At 43.8% G+C, this 26,212-nt stretch overlaps 3 protein-coding genes across 3 annotated transcripts; 2 read left to right on the plus strand and 1 right to left on the minus strand.

Moving 5' to 3' along the window:
- Window positions 1-211: 211 nt before the first annotated feature.
- LOC109736991 (heat shock factor-binding protein) lies at window positions 212-2,037 on the plus strand. Its single transcript, XM_020296216.3, has 5 exons — window positions 212-393; window positions 864-917; window positions 1,009-1,032; window positions 1,113-1,155; window positions 1,699-2,037. The coding sequence occupies exons 1-5, from the start codon at window positions 358-360 to the stop codon at window positions 1,830-1,832; spliced, it is 291 nt and encodes a 96-aa protein (XP_020151805.1). The 5' UTR covers window positions 212-357; the 3' UTR covers window positions 1,833-2,037.
- A 1,127-nt stretch (window positions 2,038-3,164) lies between these two features.
- On the plus strand, window positions 3,165-4,581 carry LOC141027005 (uncharacterized). Its single transcript, XM_073503914.1, has 2 exons — window positions 3,165-3,838; window positions 3,925-4,581. The coding sequence occupies exons 1-2, from the start codon at window positions 3,359-3,361 to the stop codon at window positions 4,579-4,581; spliced, it is 1,137 nt and encodes a 378-aa protein (XP_073360015.1). The 5' UTR covers window positions 3,165-3,358.
- Window positions 4,582-7,729: 3,148 nt separating this feature from the next.
- LOC109736995 (uncharacterized) lies at window positions 7,730-19,758 on the minus strand. The gene is made up of 33 exons (XM_020296229.4): window positions 19,408-19,758; window positions 18,319-18,380; window positions 18,097-18,189; window positions 17,512-17,683; window positions 16,243-16,358; window positions 16,065-16,151; window positions 15,867-15,983; window positions 15,721-15,784; window positions 15,507-15,649; window positions 15,330-15,377; window positions 15,190-15,258; window positions 14,995-15,070; window positions 14,589-14,719; window positions 14,234-14,293; window positions 12,537-12,597; window positions 12,401-12,465; window positions 12,256-12,317; window positions 12,052-12,175; window positions 11,908-11,965; window positions 11,677-11,789; window positions 11,099-11,176; window positions 10,946-11,008; window positions 10,734-10,829; window positions 10,543-10,652; window positions 10,111-10,300; window positions 9,447-9,561; window positions 9,239-9,351; window positions 9,078-9,155; window positions 8,789-8,866; window positions 8,591-8,719; window positions 8,424-8,477; window positions 8,253-8,333; window positions 7,730-8,165 (listed from the first exon to the last, which is right to left on the minus strand). The coding sequence occupies exons 1-33, from the start codon at window positions 19,535-19,537 to the stop codon at window positions 8,115-8,117; spliced, it is 3,087 nt and encodes a 1,028-aa protein (XP_020151818.1). The 5' UTR covers window positions 19,538-19,758; the 3' UTR covers window positions 7,730-8,114.
- Window positions 19,759-26,212: the final 6,454 nt, after the last annotated feature.

Consider the following 26,212-nt stretch of genomic DNA (forward strand, 5'->3'; position numbering starts at 1 on the left):
TTGTAACCCCTTTGTTGGTTGCAACATGGGCTGGTCTTCATCTCCGATCTTTTGTATTGGCCGATTGTAACCCGTTTGAAATTGAATAAAACTCCCTGATTGCTCGCAAAAAGGAAAATACCTCGCAGGTAGGCCGTGGGCTGAAGCCAGAGCTAAGCCCGAAACGACCTAATTAAGCCTCACCCAACCTTTGCAGGCCGGCCGCGAGCCGAAGCCTTCTCGATCAACCGAGCAGGTCCACTACCTCGCTCTTCGCCGCAATCCCCACATTCATTCATTCTTACCGAGAATCCCCAAATCCCCAACCCCGACTGACGACGAGTGGATCTGTTCCGGCGCTTCCTGCCGCCGTCGACCATGGCGTCTTCCAACTCCGGCGGCATCCCCATCAAGGTCAGCGACTCCCCCTTCTTCCCCTCTCACCCACGACCCTCGAGCCCACGAGCGCCGTTTGAGGATTTAGCGGCGAGCCGGGTCGGGTTCCTGTGGATCGCCCGAAGAAGAGACTGGTGTCTGTCATCTCCACCGGTTCTTCCGGGAATTTCCCTGCTTCGAACTGCATGATTTCTCTAGCGCTTGCAATTTTGCTGGCCTTAGCTTCCGCTTCCTTGGGTATAGGCGTATAGCCTCCGTTTGGGAAAAATAGGTAACTTTGGGTCAACAGGTGAAACGGCCCGCCGTAGTTATCTCGTTGAATAAGGTTCAAATTTGCACGGCGACATGCAGGACAGTTATAATCCCTAGATCGAACGCCTCTAAATTTTGATGCATGCGGCAGTATTCCTCTGGTCCATTTCATGGCTATAGGCTCAAACAGGGTTTTAGCGAGTTTGCTCATTCAATATGTGCTTTGTCAATTGCAGGCGGAACAGGATTCGGATGGCTCGGCCCAGAGCACAGCTGATATGACTGCTTTTGTATGTATTTTATCTTCCTTTTGAGTTTATATAGATTGTAAATTTGAGGCGTAATTCTCGCTCATCTTTTGCCTTTGCCTACTGCTTGCAGGTGCAAAATCTTCTAGTTCAGATGGTAAGGCTTTCTTTTGTTTGCAGTGCACTGCGCGTGTGAGTCCACCTACTTTTCTCTTACTGAATCTGATTTCCTTGCAGCAAACCAGGTTCCAAACTATGTCAGAGAACATCATTACAAAGAATATCCTTATAAATCAGTTCATTTTTGCATTTTATTTTATTTTTACTTCATTCGGTTTTCTGGTCACAGTTCTTTTAGATAACGCATTTTCAATCACAGGTGAACATTTGACAAATATACTCATGTGCTACTAGATCGTTGATTTGTCCATTTGTAAGGGAAAATTATAGTGCAAATGCATGACCCAGATTCCCGTAGTAACTGAGGATCTTTAAAATTTGTGAATTTAATTAGGAGGGTAGCTCATGTGCAAACTTTCAAACCCTTGCAGACTGCAATCTTCTTTCGTTATTGTTCCTTAACTTCTTAAAAGTATGGAACAAGCACTCATATCGTTTGCTAACTTGTTAGAGCTGATGTATGAGACCATTTCTATAAGAGTGACACCAGGGACTAGTGGCACTAGTTTTGAATAATGCGACCTTTATTATCAGCATTCAGACCATACCTCCCTTTGAAATGTTCACTTGTCGAGCACTTACTGGATATTATTGTCTACATATGCCTCCCTGCTTTTTTGTATAATCCTTAACCAGTACTTACTAGATGAAATGGGTGCAAGAATCGATGAATTGGAGCTGAGCATCAATGACCTCAAGGCTGAAATGGGCAGCGATGGTATGACCCCTACTAAAGTGAAGGACGAAGAATCAAAGCCAGCAGACAGCTCTGCCTGATTTAAGCAGAAGTAGCAGAAGCAAGTCGTATTAGTCTTGGTTCCATGTCAATATCATCAGCCATTCATCACTAACTTAATGCATGTTATGAGATGTTATTCGCACTGTTATATGCATTTGAGATCTACAGTACCTGTCGTGAGAGATTTCTCTTGATGCATTGATGCTTGCTGAGTGGTTTGCTATAAATTTTAGTTCCCAGAAATGGTTTTATCATCCCCTTCCTAAGGGGCACTTTTTTTCTAGTGGATGGAACTAGTGTAAAAAAAGGGAAAGTGTGGCGCTATTTTTTTTTAAGGATCAAACTAGTGTGGTGCTCATTTTCTTCGAAAGAGCCCAATTATTAGTCTTGCAGCAAAACTTAACTATGCCATGAGCTATGCGATGCATAACAAACCTGGCATAGTGTAAGCATCATTTATCCTGCTTTCATGTTTTCTTAAGGCCATCGTAGTTGATAGATGGGTGATACTTTCAGGGTGCCTCATACATACAACACATAATTCCCATAAAATTATTGTGTATGCAAAATTGTTGCAACAGTTTTTCTGTAACATGTTGCATTGTTTGAACCACGCTCACACAACAAAAAATTCTTGGGATGCAGCAAACCCCCATTCCCTGAGACCATAGAGTAAAAAATGTGTCACATCTTATACCATGAGAAATAACGCAAGCAACATAGAGAAACGATCTGTATAGATAAAGAAACATATTTGGAACATAAACTCAAAACTGAATGGTTGCAATAAAACGTTGATGTAAACAACAAACACCTCGATGTCAAGAATGGAGACGCCAACTTCACCAACGCGGACGACATCATACTAATTCCCCACGGTCCCGATATCTTACCTGATAGGCTGATACGGGGCAAGCCGCTAGGGTGACTGGATAAGAGCATTACTAGTAGAGCCCTCAAACCCCTAAAAATAACCGTTTTTTTTACAGTTTTCGCCGAAAAAACGCCGTAGACTAGAACCTCTAAACCCTCAAACCCGTAAAAAAATTTAGAGGTCCAACCCTCAAACCACTTTGCAACCTGAAGAAGTAGGGGTTGAGAGGAAAATCTCCCCCCAACCCGCACTTCTCCTCCTCTCTCGCGCGGGAGCCAACTGCCTCCTCCTCCTCCCGCCGCCTCCTGCCGCGCCGGCCATGGAGGGCCCCGCCGCCGCGGCGCCCCCGCCCCCGCCCCCGCCCCCGCCCCCGCCCACCCGACCGTGGCCGACGTGGTGGCGGCGACCCACGTCGGGGCCAAGCGGCGGCGGGCGGGCCTCGCACCTCCTCCTGCCGCCTCCCCGGCTCCCGCCCCGGCCACCGTCACCGCCCCGGCGCCCGCCCCGGCCACCAAGAAGAGCCGGCCGAAGGCGGCCTCTCATGGGCCGCGAGGGGCGGCCTCCAAGGTCGCCGGCTCGTCCCCGGCCGTGACCAAGCCGCGGAAGAAGCCCGCGCAGCGGAACAAGCCCGCGGCCCCGCCCGCCGCCGTCGCCGAACCTCCTCCCGCCGCGCACGAGGTGTTCGAGGAAATGGCAACCCCATCCTCGTTCATGGACCTCCTCCAAAACGCGGAGGTGGACCTCGGAGCTCCGCCCCTAGACCCCTTTAGGGTTGGTGACGACTTGGAGGAAAAGGAGGAAGATGAGGAGGATGAAGGGGATGACGAGGAGGAGGTGGCCGAGATAGGGGAGGAGGCATTCACCGCCGCTTCCCGCCCACACGCGCGGTCGACAAACTACACCGAGCCGGAAGATGTCCTCTTGGTTCGTGCTTGGGCAGCTGTGGGAATGGATGCAACCACCGACACCGATCAAACCGGTAAACGGTATTGGCAAAGGATCGAGGACGTCTATTGTAGGATCAAGCCGAAGAATAGTGGGTTCATCCATCGCACTTTCCGGTCGCTTCAAGGCCGGTGGGAGTTGATCAAGCCCGCTTGTGCTCGTTGGAGTGCGGCCATGGACCAAGTGAGGGATGCACCACCTAGTGGAACCGTGGAGAGCGACTATGTGAGTACATATTTCTTCACTATTTTGATTATGTGTGTGCACTATGCTATTGGTGGGTTCTTATGTGATTTATGTGTGGTTGATAGGAGACAATTGCCGGCATGAGGTACAAGGAGATGGCCGCTTCCAAGGGCAAGCCATTCCCATTTAAGCATGTTTGGTCAATTCTTCAAACCTTTGACAAGTGGAAGTTGAGGGATCAAGAGACCGCACCCAAGAAGTCGGCAATGCTAAGGATGGATGATAGTGAAGATGAGGAGGAGAGGAACTTGGGCAAGCCCGAGGAAACCAAGAAGGGCAAGCTAAGGGTGAAGATGGAAGAAGAGGCGTCAAGCCTAAGGGAGAAGATGGACCACATGATGAAGGCAAGAGAGGAATTGACAACGAAGACATTGGAGACGAAGCTTCTTATCACCGAGAAGAAGAAAGAGGTCAAGCTTGCACAAGTTGAAGCAAAGCGTGAAGAAGCAAAGCGCAAGGCCGAGTTGGAGGAGAGGATGATCAAGCTCAAAGAGGCAAAGGTATGGAAAGAACTCATGGTGGAAGAGAAAGAGCACATTATGATGTCCAAGAAGGACATGGATCAAGACCAATTGCAATGGTGGAAGGACACCAAGGAGGACATCGCAGAGAGGAAGAGGATGTTTCGTGTTGCGTCCTCTACTTTTCGAGGTGACACTCCGATGAGTAGTTGTGGTGATGGCGGTGTGTACGACTCCACCGGTGCCGATGGAGATGCTTGATGGAGCCCGCTTGTGGTCTAGGAGATGGCGCCGAGGTGCAACTTTTTGGTGATGGTGCCGATGAGAGGAGGAAGATGATGATTTTGTGATGTAAACTATTAAACCATGCATCAATGATTGTCATTTGGTAGTTTGTTTGGAAGTTGATTGTGTTCTTGTTGTCATAAATTATGAGATGTCAAATGATAGATTTAAAGGTTGGGGTCGAGGCAAAGACTAGAACCCTCAAATCTAATCCTTAAAGCAGTTTAAGGGTTGGGTTTAAGGGTTCTAGTATTTGCCCCTGTTTTTCAACCCTTAAAAGTGTCAAAAAGTGGCACTTCTCAACCCTTAAAACTGCTTTAAGGATTTGAGGGTTTGAGGGTTCTACTAGTAATGCTTAGTTTACATCACAAAATCATCATCTTCCTCCTCTCATCGGCACCATCACCAAAAAGTTGCACCTCGGCGCCATCTCCTAGACCACAAGCGGGCTCCATCAAGCATCTCCATCGGCACCGGTGGAGTCGTACACACCGCCATCACCACAACTACTCATCGGAGTGTCACCTCGAAAAGTAGAGGATGCAACACGGAACATCCTCTTCCTCTCTGCGATGTCCTCCTTGGTGTCCTTCCACCATTGCAATTGGTCTTGATCCATGTCCTTCTTGGACATCATAATGTGCTCTTTCTCTTCCACCATGAGTTCTTTCCATACCTTTGCCTCTTTGAGCTTGATCATCCTCTCCTCCAACTCGGCCTTGCGCTTTGCTTCTTCACGCTTTGCTTCAACTTGTGCAAGCTTGACCTCTTTCTTCTTCTCGGTGATAAGAAACTTCGTCTTCAATGTCTTCGTTGTCAATTCCTCTCTTGCCTTCATCATGTGGTCCATCTTCTCCCTTAGGCTTGACGCCTCTTCTTCCATCTTCACCCTTAGCTTGCCCTTCTTGGTTCCCTTGGGCTTGCCCAAGTTCCTCTCCTCCTCATCTTCACTATCATCCATCCTTAGCATTGCCGACTTCTTGGGTGCGGTCTCTTGATCCCTCAACTTCCACTTGTCAAAGGTTTGAAGAATTGACCAAACATGCTTAAATGGGAATGGCTTGCCCTTGGAAGCGGCCATCTCCTTGTACCTCATGCCGGCAATTGTCTCCTATCAACCACACATAAATCACATAAGAACCCACCAATAGCATAGTGCACACACATAATCAAAATAGTGAAGAAATATGTACTCACATAGTCGCTCTCCACGGTTCCACTAGGTGGTGCATCCCTCACTTGGTCCATGGCCGCACTCCAACGAGCACAAGCGGGCTTGATCAACTCCCACCGGCCTTGAAGCGACCGGAAAGTGCGATGGATGAACCCACTATTCTTCGGCTTGATCCTACAATAGACGTCCTCGATCCTTTGCCAATACCGTTTACCGGTTTGATCGGTGTCGGTGGTTGCATCCATTCCCACAGCTGCCCAAGCACGAACCAAGAGGACATCTTCCGGCTCGGTGTAGTTTGTCGACCGCGCGTGTGGGCGGGAAGCGGCGGTGAATGCCTCCTCCCCTATCTCGGCCACCTCCTCCTCGTCATCCCCTTCATCCTCCTCATCTTCCTCCTTTTCCTCCAAGTCGTCACCAACCCTAAAGGGGTCTAGGGGCGGATCTCCGAGGTCCACCTCCGCGTTTTGGAGGAGGTCCATGAACGAGGATGGGGTTGCCATTTCCTCGAACACCTCGTGCGCGGCGGGAGGAGGTTCGGCGACGGCGGCGGGCGGGGCCGCGGGCTTGTTCCGCTGCGCGGGCTTCTTCCGCGGCTTGGTCACGGCCGGGGACGAGCCGGCGACCTTGGAGGCCGCCCCTCGCGGCCCATGAGAGGCCGCCTTCGGCCGGCTCTTCTTGGTGGCCGGGGCGGGAGCCGGGGAGGCGGCAGGAGGAGGTGCGAGGCCCGCCCGCCGCCGCTTGGCCCCGACGTGGGTCGCCGCCACCACGTCGGCCACGGTCGGGTGGGCGGGGGCGGGGGCGGGGGCGGGCGCGGCGGGCGGGGGCGCCGCGGCGGCGGGGCCCTCCATGGCCGGCGCGGCAGGAGGCGGCGGGAGGAGGAGGCCGGGAGGAGGAGGCAGTTGGCTCCCGCGCGAGAGAGGAGGAGAAGTGCGGGTTGGGGGGAGATTTTCCTCTCAACCCCTACTTCTTCAGGTTGCAAAGTGGTTTGAGGGTTGGACCTCTAAATTTTTTTACGGGTTTGAGGGTTTAGAGGTTCTAGTCTACGGCGTTTTTTCGGCAAAAACTGTAAAAAAAAAGCGGTTATTTTTAGGGGTTTGAGGGTTTGATGGCTCTACTAGTAATGCTCTAAGGTGGATTTGAGAAGTAACACAAGAATCAAGGACAAAATAAAAGGAACACAAGTGGAGAATCCTCGTAGGACAAGGTCCACATCGATTACTCCTCAACCCAAGTCAATCCAAGAACAGTAAAGAGAATAAAAGGTAAACAAGGGTAGTTCCCTAAATCTCTAAGAGAGATGGAGGTCTTAAGAGATACTCCCTCCATTCCAGAATATAAGGTGTGTTGATTTCCATGCAAATCAAGCATTTGAATGTTTGACAGATTATATATAAAATAAAATAATAACATTTGCAATACCTAATAGATAAAATATAAAAGTATTTTTCTTGATGGATCAAATGATATAAATTTTGTATTGTGTATATTAACATATTTTTCTAAAAACTCGGTCAGAGTCAAGGCCGAGGCCACGAGGTACGCCAGAGTGCTGGACAACTGGACCCAGTGTGTCCAAAAAGCTTCTCCTTACTTTGGACCTTGGGGCTTCATCTTCTTCTCCTCCTTGCTATCCTTCCTCACTTCTCTGTGGTGGTCATCATCATATCTAATCACACACAAGGTTCCATTTTGAGGTAGTGATCATGTCTCATCCAAATGTATAAGGAGCTCAATTAGGAGAAAAGTCACCTCAGCTTCACTGACTCTTGCACAAGATATTGTCATTGGTCAACAAGTCCATGGTGACATCGATGGGATTGCTCCACATGTTACATGTCTCTTTTTTTTGCATGTTACATGTCTTTAACCACTAGCGTGTTCATGTTTTCCTAAACACTAATGCGAGTCACTAGCAAAAAAAAAAAACAGCTCACTCAACACCATTAATTAGTCAAATGGAAGATCAACTCAACTTCATTGGCGTTAAGAGGTGGGGAGATGCCCAAATAACATCTTCCTACCGTTCTTTCAGGAACCAAACATGCACCATCCAATACAACAAAGGCATAAACGAATAGCACTATCTTGCACACTAACAAAACCTCGCACCAGCAACGACAAATAATATACATACACGCCAACAGCCCGATCGGATACAGGGCAGTATTTCTCTAGAGAGTTTTGGCATTTAGTTCAAATGTGGACTGAACACCGAAGCTACCAGAAAAAGTATCCAAACACCACCAAGCCAATGAGCCTACACCACATGCATTGAACCTAACAAATCACTAGGAGAAATCTGAAGCCCAATAAATAATCTCATGTAAACGGTTCACTTCCGCAAAACCTTCTGTACGGCAACCCGTTGTGGATTTGTTAAGCCCTGCAAACAGTAGTTCGGTTCAACAATACTGTATTCTCATGAACATGAGATGCAGCAGGGTAAAGTAAACAGCCAAGGACACCTTACCTGGCAAAGGTACTCAAAAAGTGGCCGATCACTGTCCCACAGGTTGACAAAGGTGTTCGTTAGAAAGTCCAACAATTTCACCTGCAAAACAAAAGAGTATTATATGGTTGAGTTAATATCATACTACTAATTTTAGTGATGGAACTTTGCAGCCAAAGGCTGAAAACACACCTCATTAAGAGAGTCATTTTTTGCCAGATCGTCATCATAACTGTCGTCTTCATCCTATAGAAGATTGGAGTAGACAGAGAAATGAATATGACAAAATTGCATGCTAGCAACAATTAACTACTACTCACGATATCAAAGAAAAAAAGGAACTTCTCCTTGCTATATACCTCATCGAAAACTTTTGCCATAGCATTTAGATGCTCCACTGACGGATTAGCATTCGAAGGAACTGATGCTGAATACATTATATCCTGTGGAGTCGCATCACCATTCTGAACCTCTTCCCAGTCACTATCCTGTATAGAAAAACACTCTTAAGTGGACCATTCTACTTTACAATTTAATTGATGAGTTAGTGCAGAAACCTCTTCATCAATATTGTCAGCATCATCACCGACTTGCTCTTGAATTTCAGCTAAAGTATCTGCTAACAGTGCGAATATCTGCATATGCATATTTGGGGATGCTATGAGTAAATGCTAAAAGATATAATGGAAACATAAACTGATGTCTGGCCCAACATTTGAACATTACATATGAAAAACACTGATCTTGGTGAGAGATTTCTTTATAGATTTTAAAAATTTGCATGAAATGTTCCTTCAAAAGTAAATCTGCTGGGAGAGAAGCTATGGTTGTGAAATCATTGGTTACCTTAGATGGGAGTGGAATCTTGGTCCAGTTATCTGGAGTTACCCGAGCTTTTGACCGTGTGGTTATACCTGCACTAGTCTGAACTTTTCTAGGTAAGACTCGTGAAACTCGCAGACAAGGTATGAACTATTGAGCACCAAATAGACTTGCAATGGTAGTACCTTAACAAGATGTCCGTTAACTTCAATCCTAGATAGCTCAGGATGACGTGTAGATATGAGCAGAGCTAACGCAGTAGTTGTTACCTTTATCTGGTAGGCTCCCTGAATTTCACCTATATTTATATTTACCAGGAAACCTCTTATTAAGGGGGAAAAGGAAAGAAGACACATTATCCCCCCTATGTTATTATGTTGCACATGTACTCACCTTGTAGCTGTGACCATTCTGACATAATATAAGCCAATGAACTTCCGTAGCCCTGGGCAGGAATTGCAAGTAGAAGGTTGATAAACTGATCAACGTTCGGTGCACTTAGATGTACCTGCAACAGGTGATAAATATTTAAATAATCCTGTATGGAACACTTGATGCACTATAAGAAAAGATTCAATGATAGGGTTAAATTTCATTTGCAGGAAGTGTTATCAGATAATGGTACAGAATAAAGAGAACACTAAGTACTAGGAGTATTTGACATCTGGATCCTCGATTCTTACGTGAAACAAAAAATGGCATGTTGCTCTCCCGGAGGTGCAATGGCATCCACAGAATATGATCAAAAAGGTGAGTTGGCTAAATACAGTACGAAATGGCAAATTTTAAGGTGGAACAACCAATAAAAACTAAGGATTGGAACAAATACCTTGAATTGTTTCCACGTAAGAGGCTCAAAAAACAAATATATATTGCTAAACGCACTCTAAGCCTAAATGGAGATTGGTCGTGGCAGAGATGAAACAAGAGCAGTAAACCAAATAAACATTAAATTAACTGACTAAGATACCAGATGCATATGTTAAACTTTTGCTTATACTGGTTTCGTAGATCCAAATGACTTCACTAATCTAGAGAGAGAGAGGATGCAACTCACTAGTCTGGCTATTATAACAACAAGAGAGCTCTTCAATCCTGCAATGTCGCTCGTTTGCATACGCCTCACAATGGCAGCAATAAGCTCCGGAATGTGGGGAGATAGGTGTGAAGGTAGATGTAAAATAAGTTGTAAAATGTAACTCCCAACGAAAAGTGACACTGAACTTTCCAATTCTGGATCTAAAAGCCTGTTAAGACAATGAAGAACCATGGCGTAAGCATGCAGGTAAATATCAAAACAAACACTGCATCGAGAATATGCAAGAAGCAATTTACTATAACATCACACTTCAGCAAGGCTAAGTGGCTAATGCTTAGTTGTTCACTTTCATCAAATTCCTTTTGATTGCTGGTGAAGTATGTGCAATAAATTAAGAACTGTGTAACTGATTTCCCCACAGTAAGTTAAATATATGCAATCTTCAGTTACCTTGAAGCTGCACTAAGTAGCATCTTCAATGTACTTCCTTGTTCACCACCCCAAACAAGCAACTCCTGCCGGCCACCTGATATAAATGCTGCCAAACATTCTGTCGCGTTCTGAATTGGCAATAAAGTAGCATATCAATAATAAATCCAAACAAAATATGTCAACTATACTTGAATGATCTAATCATTTACCTGCATCTCTCCATGGTCATCACTTTCAAGAACAATCTGAATGGTAGATGTAAAGCATGTGTCAAACACTGCCTTAACCACAGCAGCTGGAGCATTCTGAAATTTACACAACAGCATTAAGATTTTCATTAATAAGTTTATACAGTATTTTTACAATAATATTTTCCTTTTAACTACATTGAATTTAGGAAACGTGGACTATGAAGACATACTTTGAGTATCATCGTCAGGAGGTCCAGTGAACCTGCAACTAGTCCATCCGGCTGGATCTTGGACTAGCAAATGAACCACAAATAAGATTTGCATTTTGCGGGCAAATGCAGAAAAAACATGACAATGATGTAACACTGGCTTTAGCGTCTTACTTTTGATAAAATTGTCCCTATTGTTGGAAGAATCCGGGACACAAGCGGTTCTAAGCATCCAGGAGCATTCTTGATGGCCTAAAAACTAAGGGATCCTGTTAGGTAGGCTGCAATTTTATGGGTTGCAATAACCAAAAAATGTGTACAAAATTGCCGATACACAGGTAAGTTCTTGTAAATGGCCTAAACAATACACAAACCAGCCACGATAAAGAAAAATCATGCAGAACTCATGCATGCTCATTGGTAGTCAAAATTAATCAATACTTAGGAGAAATATTACAGCAAAATATACATAAGCATTAATCCATACAGAAAATCTCCTTTGGTAAATTCCCATTTGCCATCTTACAGATATTTGGACATAATAGTTCCAATTTCCAGGAACACATAACATCTGTCAGACCAATCTCAATTTGTAAACTGTAACAATTAAATTTCAAAAGTTTCTTGGTGTACATCATTGATAATGTGTTAAAAATATGAGCATTATTTAAACATGAACCACAATCATACAATAATGAGAAATTAAATAAGAGAAGTCGTGGATAGACCAGCAGATTCTGACGAGAACTTACCTCTAGAACTTCTACAGCATCAATACTGATGAATGGGTCAGCAATGTGTTGGGCCCATACATCTAGTATGATAGGAGAGATGACTGGCTCGATTGATGTTGATTGTTCACCACCTACATATCAAGTGGAAAGATGTTGATCTTATGGGCAAGCAAAACTTTAATTATCAATATACCATACACATATTTTACTATAATATGCATTGATAAGTGTGTTGAGTAGCTGACGGACCAGATTTAATGGCTGATTGGAGGGTTTCTAGAACAAGATGCAGTGTTTCATCAGATGCCTGCCATAAAACTTCCATGTACTTATTTCCTTCAAGAAGTCGAAGCAGGTAAGTTTACAATTCTATATACAAGTATACAACATTACCTGCCTCAGAAGATCAACAAGAGATGAGAGTATGCCCATAATGTTGTTTGGCATCGAACTTTGATTAGATTCCGGTAGAAGTTCAGCCAGTGCCCTACATGCTCCTACTTTAACTGGAGGTGGCCTGCCAAACAAATATCGCACCGATGAATACAGTTCTCCATTGTGTCAGGAATTGGACGACATATAAGTTCACGGACTTACACATCTGAGGCAATTGCATGAGCAGCATTGCATAGATATTGTTCACAGATCCCCTTACTTATCTGGCATTTTTTTTCGCAAATCAGCTTTGCTGAACATATAGAAATAGATATAGGGAAAAAGAGGTAAGGGTAAGGAAGTTCACCAATGAAGAGAACTTGGCCACAACAGAGAATGCACGTGCATGAAGAAATGGGTACTGGTGCACCCCTAAAAATCAGAAGATTAGTAAATAGCATAGGAAGATATACAATTTTCCAAACCAAAGTAAGGAAAGATACCTGTTCCCACAATATCAGTTACCATCTGCTCAAGTAAATCTCGCACATTGTAACCAGAATCCTAAACAATCAGAAAGCACTTAATGAATAAAAGACTCACAAATTCTATTATTGATTTCAATAACTGAAAAAAGGAAAAAGGCAAAATTGCATCTGGGCCCCACTGCCCTACCCAGTACAAAAGAACAACTCACAAGCACGTCTGTCTAGCTGACACACACAGACAAACGCCCCGATAAGTGGAATTTAACTATCTGAATGTGCAAAAGGACTTATCCAGCCTTACGTGAGACCACTACATGTAATAACAAAAAAAATATTGCCACTGCAACCAGGCCCATTAGCAGACAATTTTGGCATGTGCATACATTTTGAATCGTCAACAGAATTGTGAGTATGGGCCGGCTCATGTGGTAAAGGATAATTGGCTGCATGAAATTCTCAGGTTTTCTAGTTAGCAATCAATCAACAACACTAGCTCGTACACAGAGCATCTGATTTGCAATTTGTTTGAATATTGAGTTTGGCATGGGGAGATTACTAAAATGAGGATTGTATTAAATACATCATGATGCCTTGGACTATAAACCTGCGGGGTGTGCTCTTTCCCTGGAAAAGTATTATATAGTCATGGCAGGTTAGATAGTATTCGACTACACTCTCTAACACACTAGACAAGACCATGGACTTGGGCAATGGCATGCTTGACAAACATTGGCTTACACATGGCTAATCCTTCTTTGCTCCAAAGAACTCTTCTCAAACCCATATTCTAGATCCTACTGCAGCCACACCCATTATCCAGCTCGGTCCAAGGACTCTTCTCTAATCTCACTAAACAAGACCATACACTTGGTGATGCCACTTCATCAACTTCCCCACAGCACCAGGGGTTCCTTTGCACTCTTCTCTAATCTCACTAAACAAGACCTTAAACTTGGTGATGCCACTTCATCAACTTCCCTACAGCACCAGGGGTTCCTTCGAACGGCCTTGCCGTAGTGCCAGCGCTCTCTCCCTCTGCAGCAAAGGCTGGGCTCATGAAGGTGATTAGGTGGACAACGGTGCTGGTGACAAAGCTGTTGTGGATTGTGCTGCGAATGTGGCTGCATGTGCAAGCACATGATGCCGCACATCACAGTGCAGGAATGTGTTCATGGTGACAGGCAATCGGCTGCCTATTATAAGTTGCATTAGTGTCCGCATCAATATGGTCAACCTCCAGGCCAACATACAGTCAAGCTACAACTGACTCACCCAGTTGGTAGGTTGGATAGCACATGTAAGCTTCTCGTGACAATTAACTATGGGGCATGGGGACTAACAAGCTCAGGCCTAGTTCGACTCAGGCGGAAGCAGAAGCAGAAAGATGGCGAAAAGAAAATAAATACAATTGAAAAGAGTATCAAAGTGAGTAATGACTTGGTGCCAATTTTAAGCAGATTTAATTATTTATTTCTCTCCAATTCACAGGGGTGTTCCCTTTCATTTGCAGTTTTTGAGAGATACCACGTCATACTATTACAGGCTATCCAAGGTGGCAGACTAAACATGCCACACCATCCCAGAAGTACTCAATTGTAAGATCAAGGTAGTAAAGTAGCATTGAAAACCTATATAAAAAGTGGATGGATTTTGCCAACAGAAGAGCAATGAGTTAATGAAACTAATCGGCACAACAACAAAATTAAACCAACCTGTGCTTCACACAGATGTTCTGATAGTGAACCTAGAGCAAAAAGTGATGCTTCATGAAGCTGGCACACAAAGAAATGATGTATTAGATAGCATCAACTGCAAAAGACACTACAATACTTGGAGGGTAATAAAACGAGTAAACAACAGATTAAAATATAGCTAACTACTAAACAAGACAACTTAAGGGGAGCAACTTAGAACTTTTGTCAAACAAGATTCACCAAATTGACTTAGTCTAAATACATCACCAAAATAGTGAGGAACATAATTAGAGTAGCATTATTGATAGTTGATAAGAGCTAAGATATTAAGCGGTGATTTCCTTTAGAACTTTTTCAAAAGCTAACAACTCACTCTCCACCAGTCGGCAGAACCCGCTTGTTTTAATTCACGTGATTCACGAAAACAAACTTGTGAAGCTTCCAAAATTGCGTCAATTCCGTAATCCTCGTAGGCAGTGACTATCTCTTCCAGCAAAAGAGATCCTGAAACCATGAGCATGTGAGGAAAATGTCTTGTGTTTGACAAATTCCTATTTAAGAGGAGATTTTAAATCTGTGCGTCCCTTGTAATGAACATGGTTGTTTACCCCCAAGCAAAAGATGGAAGCAAGCAAAGACATTTCAATGTTGATTGTTTAATATGAGCAAGCCTACAATAATATAATTTTAGTTTATTACTAAACAAGGGCACTAAAACATTCCACCGTTAATATAGATTGAATAAAATTGACAAACAGAAGCAAAATTTCAGCTCATACCAGACACACGACAGCTATAAGTTACATCATCCTCATCAGCAACATACTGGTTAGCATCACGTGACCAGTTTTGCACCTAGAATAACAAAATAAATAGATATGTTTGAATTTCAAGCAAAAAACTAGCATGCCGGTAATTTTTGCTTATGTAAGATGAGATATATATACTAGCCATGTATCAACCAGTTCATATACCTGTTCCTCAGTTATCTGTTGAAAGGATATAGTGTAGTATGCTAGCTCTTTAATGTTTCCTGCAATAACCTAGTGTGACAGCAGAGACAATTATTAAAAAGAAAAAAGATGCACAAATGTATGTTGTTAAAAGGGGATACCTTCGCTAACATAGAATTTCCCACAATTGTTGTCCATAGCTCAAATAACTGGAAAATATGAGAATATGGTAAAAGACACGCAAGCAAAGGCGCCAAATGGACTACAGTACAATAAAAGAGAAAAGTAACTAGAACGAAAGTACCAATGGAATAGAAATAGAGGACGCATGAAATTACCTGAATCTCAAAGGATTCGAGACTTCTTTCACTACCATCAGAATCATAGCCCACATTATCAGCATTCTCTGAAGCTTGAATGATTGACAGGTGATAGACCTTGAAGGATGAAACAAAGGTCTGCCACAGAGGCCCAAGAACAGCTGTACAAAATTGGCCCATTAATCAGAAAGGCAGAAGAGTAAGAGCAAAGCTAATAGTGCATTATACTTGCCAGAAATTTTAGCTTCAGGTAGTCTAGGGAAGTTCTGGATAAGCTGGAGTAAACACTTCAGCACCTGATCATCAGACAAGCATTGGATTTGACAACTACGAATAATGGAAGACTTCAATCTTACAAGACAGTTGTACGAGACATACCTCCATCTGCATACTCCAGTCATCAGGATTTGGGGACAGCACCGGTGAATTTAAAATTATAGAGAATTGCTCCACAAGTGGATCAAGCATTGAAGTCATCAAATTGACAGTCTCTCTCTGTGCCAGCGAATCACCTCAGTTCATATTCCATAATGTGAAGAAACGACAGAAATACTGCAGCATAAGCTATAAAACTACCTTGTAAACACCACTCATTGATCCAAGCATGGAAATACACGAATGGACTATTCCAAGAGCCTTTGAACGAAGAGAATTTTCATACAGCTGTTTTTCAAAATGGGTGAGAACATGTTGCATTGTCTCCATAAATAGTCGCTAAAACAAAACAAAAAGGAGTAAACAGTAACAAACTTACGTGTGGAGATGATATTATTCTGTACAATGATGGGAATAGCTCTGGCACTAGTTTGGGAATACAAGTATCATCCAAATCATCTGATAGAAGGGCTAGGCATCTTAATGCTCCACGAACTGCCATGGAAAGTACGCCAAAGCTTTCAGGATAACAGCAACCATGAAATTCTAAAATGGAAATAATCATAGTTTTCATAATTTCTATTCAAAATGTTTGGGCTACATGAGCATCCTGAGAAGAAACACAGATTGGGGCAATCTAGCACCAATGGTGGAGCTTATTTAGGGCCAAGGTCTGGCAGAACCCCAACACAACAGTGATAATCAAACAACTATCGACACAGTGGAGCCTAAAACAGGAGAACTTATAGATGATGTTGTAAGTGCCTTTTTGGTTTGACTAAGGCATAATAGTTCTCGGAATGAACATTATAACAGATGCAAAGCACAAAAACAAGTTATTCTGATGTGACATATTTCAGGTCCTCATTGATGCAGAAAAGGGCACAGTTATGTTTAAACAAACTTTATAAAAATTGTGAATAATGATGTACCAGTAGTGTTAGAAGATTAAATTAGCATTTTACTCAAAATTTACATAATCCGTCTCAAAAGAAGCGTACTGTTTTTAGGCAAAAAATATAGTATCATACAATTGTTAAGTGTTAGATTTTTTTTGATAAAATGATCTCCCAGCATCACCATGAATGCATATTGTCATGTCAACTACCCATGTTTGTACACATGCGACATAGATTGTAGTTCATGTTCCAATAAGGTTTGGATTTCGCATGACATGAGTATGAGCAGAAGGGAGATGTTTTGAACTTCTTTAGATACATAATTGTGTGCCCTATTTGCCACAACCTGAACTTCACTTTAAAGCAATATAAGAAGTTCAAGGTCTCCTGAAAGGGTGCAGCTTTTAGAGCTTCTCCAGGAATCCGAAGCCCTCTTTTTGTATTAAGAAGCCTCCACAAGCTTCTCATAGTAGAAGTTAGCTATTGAAAGAAGCTGTTCTGCTACCGATTAATTTCTTATAATGTACTCTATTTTCTTTGCCAAATAAGCCAGCAAACGCCGACGCTTTCCCAAGTCTTTGTAGACCTCTTTCCAATGAATAATCTTTTTTGTGTATTTCCAAATGTGACCATTTGGAGGAGCTTATGCTGGTCAGAAGCTGATGTCTCCTAGTTCAAGTTCAAGGCTTCCAAACAAGCCTGTATATCCTGATTTGAAAATACCGGGAGAAAACAATATACCCATGTACCTCCATTCCCATTGCTTTGATCACCAATTAACTTCAAGAGAAATGGAAGTAACTCAGGCCAGTCTTCTGGCCAATCATTCTGCCCAATAGCTGCTACAGCCATGCCAATGGCAGTACGAATCTTCCCATTAGAATCATCCAGTGAGGTAAGAAGGAGTTGACGTATAACAACCTGATGAGGAATAAGGGTGAAAATAATGTCAAATACTAAGAACTTGACAACAATGAAATGAAAATAATTAACACAGTAAGCACATGTTTTCTGGTGTTTTAACAGAAAACTCGGTTTTAACAACGGTAGCAGATGTGCTGCCATATGCCATAGAATAATCAATGATCAATTCAGGCAAACATGAGTTTTTTTAGCAGAGCATTTACTCTACTAGTGTGGATACCATAACCCCTTCACACAACCATCTAATGTGTATTTTCAAAGCATATTATTGTTTTTTGTGAGATAAGAACAAGCAATCAGCTCCATTTGTTTCAACAAGCGAAAAGCAATGCGAAATGACATCAGGAGTATGCTATGACCTGAGTCCTAATTTGTTGCATTCAACAAAGAACAGGGGATAACCTAAGTACCTTTTCTGAGGCAGAAACAACAGGAGGCACAAAATTGTCTTCGTCTTCCTCCCAGTGCTGCTTGATGAACTGTTTTAACAAAACAGCAGCTAGGTAGCAGGAAGTAAAGGACCAACAAACAACAAGAAGATTGTCCAACAAGTGATGCCAAGTCTAACAAAAATACAGTGTACACAACAGAGTTCCCATGAAAAGAAACTGCAAATAAAAGACTGAGGATATCTGACGTAGCCCAAATGGGACCTCCTTGTTGACTGTGACCTTCGTGAGGGCAGCTCCATATCCTGAGGAAACATTATAGCAAAACCACGAAATTGTCAGCTGACAGCAGGAGATTAGTGAGTGAAAATACACTTCATGTCTCAAGATAATGACCAATTCAAATATTTTGTTCCAACAGTTAGGTAGTCAGAGGTTATGAGCTACCATGCAGCAAAAACCATAACTCATGAACCCACAAGAACTGAGCAAGAGGGCATGACTCAGGAACTCAGGATGCTACAAAACCAAACTATATGGTTCTTATGTGGTTGAAAAGCATGAGTACAGTAAAATGACATCATGGATTAGGGCCCAAAGATGATGCTTCCAAGAGAAATGTAAGTAGTAAATCACCACAATGGCAAATGGAGCCTTGTAACTCTGAGCCGAAGAGGCACACTAGTGACTTGCAGTCCAGGATTTTGTCCTTCACCCTCCATCACCGCATCACGCACCAATCCTCGCACGCCCTCAACCAATGGTCGGGGGTAATTATTTTGGAGAGAGTAGAGAGAAGGGAAAGAAATGGAAAAGGATATGCTGGAGCCTAATTCCGTGTATTGTCCATGTGAGATGCCACATCTGCCCTGACAGTGGTTCAGGGCCATTACTTTGGTTGTTTAGCTCAAGTCAAAGGCAGTCAATCCTCTGCAACGGTTAGTCCCAAGAATGGTGGTTTTCTGGAGAGAGGAAAAGTTCAAGGCGGTTGTTTTCCAATAGACTGTCTCAAAGGTGTTGGTTCTGTGTAATTTATTCCACTACTGCAATGGTGGTCAGCACAACAGGTCAAGAGCAGTTGCAGTAACAAAAGTTAAGCAGCTCCATGGGTAGTATTTAGGCAATTGCATCTGCCAGCCGTCTCCTAAACAGCAGCGGCATGGCGCACGGGAGCTTTAGGACACTGCGAAGCAGCCGCTGGCGCATCTGGAGGGGTCAAATTCGAAGCTCTCGCACTCTCAAATCGTCAACGGAGCGTGGCCACCAACTCGGAGCAGAAGCAGCCTCGATCCAGCAAGGTCGGTTACTGAGCGAGGGGCGGCGAAGGCGAACCTGGCTGGAGGGAGGCCTGGCAGAGCGACTCCTCGGCGAAGGCGCGGACCTCGCGGGCGGTGTCGAGGGTGGCCGTCAGGCAATCCACGAGCCACCGCTGGTCGCCGTCCGCCGCACCCGCCGCCGCCATTGCAAACGATCGACCGCCGACGACGCCTCGCCTGGGCCTAGGGTTGGGTTGGAGCTCGGCGCGGTCGCCTTTTGGTTGAACGGGATTGATTTTGGTTTGAGCGGGATCGCTCGGAGAAGGCGGGCGGGTGGTGGGAATGGTGGGGGATTTGGGGGTTTTTCGCTAGGGTTTTTATACGGGAGCGGAGGGTAGGCGGAAGAGGAGACAGGGTGGTGGCGGCCGGGGAGAAGAGGAAGAGAGCGAACGGGTTAAGAAAAAGGCTGCGCTGGACTGGGCCGGCTTTCCAGGCTGGTTGTTGGTTCGGTACGCGTTCGCTGGACTTTGGTGGAGGCGGCTGCTATTTTGAATGGCGGGAAAGTTGGCATGCCAAATAGCTGAATGGCGGGAAAGTTGGCATACCTAGCTAAATCTCTATCTGTTACTTAAAAAAAAGCTAAATCTCTATCTCTACCTCTAGTCCTCTACTTACTTAAAAAGAAAATAAGGTTTTCATTTCACTTTTCTTCCAATCACCTTTTCTTGCATGATAATAAATCAACTTACTTTACTTGCCTTTTCCACTTTAATTTACTTACCAAACTTCGGATCAAAATATAAGGTAATTCATGCGCAGAATTTGATGATCATTTATTCACACAATCGCATTATTATAGACAGGTAAATCACAATCCGGCGTACTAGAAGATTTATGTCTTTGCAACGCACGGGCATTTTTCTAGTAGAGAAAAAAAGATAGTAGGAATAGCTGAACTCTATTTAGCGCCTTCTCCGCCGGTTACTGTTTATATTCGATAGGCCGGCACATCTCCTCTCCACCGGGGCTCGGCCCATTTAATATTTTTTTTCACTCTTTCACGACCGCATTTTTTCTTCATTTCCACAACGCCCCGCTTGTGAATGGGCCAGCCAGTCGCTGCTTTTGTTTTTCTGAATCATCCCAGCCGATTTTGTAAACCTTCTAGAAGCTTACAGTCGGTTTAAGAAAACTTCAAATCTTTTTTTCAGTTTTCCTAATTGGTATTTCTTCTTTTTCGTTTTTTATTTATTTCACTATTTTTTCAAATGTATGAACTATTTTAAATTTTGTAAAGAAATTCAACTCCATTAATATTTTGTCGAATGCATGAAGTTTTTCAAATTTGTGAACTTTTTCAAATTGTACAAACTTTTTTTGAACTCGTCAAATTTTTGAGTTCACAAATTTTTTACAAATCCGTGAACTTTTTTGAACTCGTGAACGTTTTCAAGTGTGCAAAAAATTTCCAAATCCACGAGTTTTTTCGAATTCGTGAACTTTTTTCAAATCCACAACCTTTTTTCCAATACTATGAACTTTTCTAGAATTTTTATTTTTTTTCAAAATTAGAAAAAATATATTTTGAACCTTTTTACAAGTCTATGAATTTTGTTCAAATCCACAATTTTTACAAATTTTCATGTTTATTTATCTTTTACGGTTTTTTCAGATTCATTTGTTTAATTCAACGATCAATGGTTGACCAGATCACATGAGAATCTTCCGAGAGCAACCGAAGGAGGGAGCTCCTAACCGGCGCCTTAAGCGCCGGTTCAGGAATCTGGCGCTCGCACACCGACCTCATGGGCCGGCCCACCACGCGCTGTAGAAGGAAAAATGTCTGGCGAAAAAAACACGCAAAAAAACTGCAGGTACCGTCACTCGAACTGAATCATTGAAACTACAGGGAGGAACCATTCCGCTAGCCACTACAACAAGTAACCGCTAGAGACTACAATGAACGCGAAATGTATAAGAACCAATAAATTAGCGCTATTTATTAGATTTCCTAATTATTTTAAAAACACTTCATCAAATTTTGAAAAAAGTTTACCAATTAAAAAAACAGTTCATTGATGTTTAATAAAAGTTCAGTGAACTAAAAAAAGTTCATCGATTTTCAAAAAAGTTCATCTATTTGAAAAAAGTTCATCTATTTGAAAAAAGTTCATCAAATATGTAAAAAGATCATCCTTTTTTTTAAGTTCATCGAATCTAAAAAAAGTTCAACGAATTTGAAAAAACGTTCATCCTTCTTTTTTAAGAAAAGTTTATCGAATCTAAAAAAAGTTCAACGAATTTGAAAAAACGTTCATCAAATTTGAAACAAAGTTCATCGATTCTGAAAATAGTTCACCGATTTTGAAAAAAATTCATCAGTTTTGAAAAAAGTATACAAACTTCAAAAAAAAGTTCACGAATTTAACCAAAAAGCCCATCAAATTTGAAAAAAGTTCATCGAAATTATAAAAAAAGTTCATCACATTTAAAAAAAAGTCCATCGAATTTAGAAAAAGATCACCGGTTTTTAAAAAAGTTCGCCGATTTCCTAAAAAACGTTCATCCAATTAGGAAAAATAATCGTTCATAAAATTCTGTGAACTTTTTGCATCTATTTAGAAAAAGAAAAAAGAAAAAAAAGGAAAAGAAAAAGAAAAAGAAGAAATAAAACGAAAAAGGAATAAAGAACAGGAAAGAATAAAAGAATGAAGAAGCTGCAGAACTTCACAGATTGATGAACGGCTGAGGTGGTTACGCCGTTTTGATGTGAAGCCGGTCGGCGCGGGATCGAATTTCACCTGAGCGTGCCCTTTTTGCTGCAGCTCCTTACAAAAAGAAAAATGAAATGGGCTGGCCCATCGTGGAGGCGGGGGTGTGCGCCCTGTACTGATAAAGCTATAACGGGCGCTTAGAGCGCCGTTTAGGGAATGCCCCGAAGGAGGTCACATATTCGACCGAGAGCGAACAATGCAAAAAAAAAAACGCAAGTGAGCAAAGCAGACCTACGCACCTTGTTGGGCCAGGCCGAGGTCGTGAATGCGTGAGCGCCAGCGACCACAAACGGCGCTAAACGCGCCTGTATAGGAGCTCTCTGCCACATGGCTGGGAATTTTGCCAAAAAAATAAGATAACCAGGAATTCTACGATCTTCCTCCTTTTTTTAGCTGGGAGTAGTAGTATGTTCCGAGTTTCCTGCAATTCTAAGATCTTTCTAACTCTCCTTCAAATCAAAAGAAAAGATCTTTCTAAGTATCAAACCATTCAATGCAATTGTCATGATTCGTGTCTTTTTACGGTGTGGGCTCGTGTGTGCAAATCCTATAGGATGCTCATTGCGTCCAAATGTACTTGGTTCGCATAGGGGAGCGTGCGAGGCGAGATGAAGATGGGCCAGCTCATTTAAGCCACTTGTACGTTCTACAAAATCCCGCCTTTGAAACCTTTAGACTACCCATAATGGGAGTAACATAGGTAGTAACATCACACATATCTAGATAAAATAGATGATGTGGCAAGCAATAAATGAAGAAAGAGAGACATGTGGTAACATAGCTAGTTACTACTAGTATGAGTAACATCATACATATCAAGGCAAGATGAGTCTATAGTCTAATAAATGAAGTGTTGCATGTTACCACATATATGTTTTACTCCCCACTGTAGGGGTAGTAACATAGAGTAGTAACATTGTGGCTAGTCTTATATTCCAGTCCATTTTTTAGCAGTTTTGCAAACCTTCTAGATGTTTAGGTCCGGCTTTTTCTATTTTTATCCGCTTTTCTAATGTTTCTTGAGTGGTTCTTGTCTTCTTTCAAAATATTTTTTAAAAAATATTTTTAATTGATCAAAAATTCAATTTTTCTAGTTTTTTAAATATTGAGTATTTTCAAAAAATGAAAGCAATTTTCAACAAAAACCACTTGTAGTAAAAAATGTTCAAAATTATGAAAATATTCAGAAATTCAAAATAATGATAGCTTGTCCAAATAAATTGTTCAAATTATCAAATAATAATTCACAGTTTTCAAAAAAATAAACCTTGATGCTAGTAATCTTGTGAAATTGAATCTACTTGAATGTTTGATATTTTGTTGTGTTGCAATTCTCTGGTGGTGACGTGCGAACATCGACTTCATATCACTTCACTTTAAGGGCCTAGAGGAGAGCATAGTGTGATTAGTTTGTTCATCGGCAGGTGGCTGGAATAACATAAATTACCATATCCTAAGCTTATGAACTATTGCATGAGAGGTAGTTTGGACCCCGAAGTTTATGACTATAGTTAGATGTTATCTTAACTATTCTCTTGCATTTGTGGATGCTTGCACAGAGATTAAGATCATGAGTACGTTCTTTTACTCAAGTGAGAACAATGCGTTGTTATAGGTTTCACCGCACAACAGATTATCAAAATAATGAATAGTGACTCAATGGATCTTGATGGAAGTGTTGGGGAACGTAGTATTTCAAAAAAAAATCCCTACGATCATGCAAGATCTATCTAGGAGAAGCATAGCAACGAGCGGGGAGAGCGTGTCCACGTACTCTCGTAGACCGAAAGCGGAAGCGTTTAGTAATGCGGTTGATGTAGTCGAACGTCATCGTGATCCAACCGATCCAAGTACCGAAAGTACAACACCTCCGCGTTCAGCACACGTTCAGCTCGATGACGTCCCTCGAGCTCTTGATCAAGTTGAGGCCGAGGGAGAGTTTCGTCAGCACGACGGCGTGGTGACGGTGATGATGAAGTTACCGGCGCAGGGCTTCGCCTAAGCACTACGACGATATGACCGAGGGGTGTAACTGTGGAGGGGGGCACCGCACACAGCTAAGAGAAACTTGTGTGTCCTTTGGGGTGCCCCTCTCCCGCGTATATAAAGGAGGGGAGGAGGAGGAGGCCGGCCAAGGGGGGCGCGCGCCATGGGGAGTCCAACAAGGATTCCCAATCCTAGTTGGAGTCCCCTTCCATCCAAGAGAGGGAGAAAGAGGGAAGGAGGAAGAGGGGAGAAGGAAAGAGGGGGCGCCGCCCCTCCCTAGTCCAATTCGGACTGGCCATGGGGGGGGGGGGGGGCGGCCTCCCTTGTGGCCCTCCTCTCCTTTCCACTAAGGTCCATGAAGGCCCATGAACTTCCGAGGGTGTCCGGTAACCCCCGGTACTCCGAAACTTATCCGAAACGACCCGAACCATTCCGGTGTCCGAATGTAACCTTCCAATATATGAATCTTTATGTCTCGATCATTTCGAGACTCCTCGTCATGTCCGTGATCTCATCCGGGACTCCGAACAAACTTCGGTCATCAAATCACATAACTCATAATACAAATCGTCATCGAACGTTAAGCGTGCGGACCCTACGGGTTCGAGAACTATGTAGACATGACTGAGACACATCTCCGGTCAATAACCAATAGCGTAACTTGGATGCTCATATTGGCTCCTACATATTCTACGAAGATCTTTATCGGTCAAACCGCATAACAACATACGTTGTTCCCTTTGTCATCGGTATGTTACTTGCCCGAGATTCGATCGTCGGTATCATTATACCTAGTTCAATCTCGTTACCGGCAAGTCTCTTTACTCGTTCCGTAATGCATCATCCCGCGACTAAGTCATTAGTCACATTGCTTGCAAGGCTTATAGTGATGAGCATTACCGAGAGGGCCCAGAGATACCTCTCTAATACACATAGTGACAAATCTTAATCTTGATCTATGCCAATTCAATAAATACCACCGGAGACACCTGTAGAGCATCTTTATAATCACCCAATTATGTTGTGACGTTTGATAGCACACAAGGTGTCGGAGTAATGGGCCACGGGTAGCCTAACCCGAGCCCCTGAGCATTTCAAGACAATGGGCCGGCTGCGCCCCTCAAGCGTCTAGAATGAAGCGCCGCCTTCTGACGACCGGCTGGCTCGAGCGGCCGGCTGCCAGAAGACAGCCAAGCACCAGAAGAAGGCACCAAGACGGCCCGACTCCTAGCAGGCGGCCTCTAGAGAGGCCGGCTCCTAGCAGGCGGCCCGCGATGCCCTCAAAGTCTACGCCCCCATTAAGAAGACAAGATAGGATGTGGCTACAGTGTGGCCCATCACCCCCATATCCAGGGCACGGCGTGGCCACAGTGCCCCGTACAGGCGGGGATTTCCGCACGGCGCGGCACTGTTGCTACTCCACCCCTGACGTCACCCCTGTCAGGCGGAGCCCTACTCCCACGACGTCCTGTCGGTACGGCCTGCAGGCGGCGGGCCCTAGCGGGCAGCGAGAGACCGGAGGGCGGAGGAGCTTGACCAGTCGGACCCAAGGGAGGCCGGCCTCTAGCACGCGGTCCGCTCCTCCCTCGGAGTCCGTGCGCCATTAACCAGACGAGACACGGTGTGGCTACAGTGATCTCCCACCAGACGGCGGGACTGTAGCCACGCCCCCCCGACCAAGCATGCGTCATTAACCTTACGGCTACAGTAACAAGCCGCCGACCTGACCCGCAAGCGGCGGAGGCGGCTTGTCGGCTCCGCACAGGACCAGTCGGCGGGGCCCACCAGGCGGCGGGCCCCAGCGGCCGGCGGAGAAGCCGGCGACCAGAGACACTGACATCCGGGACCAACACCCGGCCAGATTACCATTGTACCCCTGGGGGTAAGCCTATATAAACCCCCAGGGCACCCATGCAAAGGGTTCCCAACCTGTTAGACCTAGACTCATACATAGAGAGAGGAGAGAGCTAGCCCTGCTTTCTCCTACCTCTAGCATACAGCTCAAGGAGCACCATTGTACTCACTAGTGCCTTAGTGATCATGCGGAGACCCCGCAGAGCAGGACTAGGGGTGTTATCTCCTAGGAGAGCCTCGAACCTGGGTAAAGTACGCCGGCGTTCG

Source organism: Aegilops tauschii, chromosome 7 (genome assembly GCF_002575655.3).
Source record: "Aegilops tauschii subsp. strangulata cultivar AL8/78 chromosome 7, Aet v6.0, whole genome shotgun sequence".
NCBI lineage: Eukaryota > Viridiplantae > Streptophyta > Magnoliopsida > Poales > Poaceae > Aegilops > Aegilops tauschii.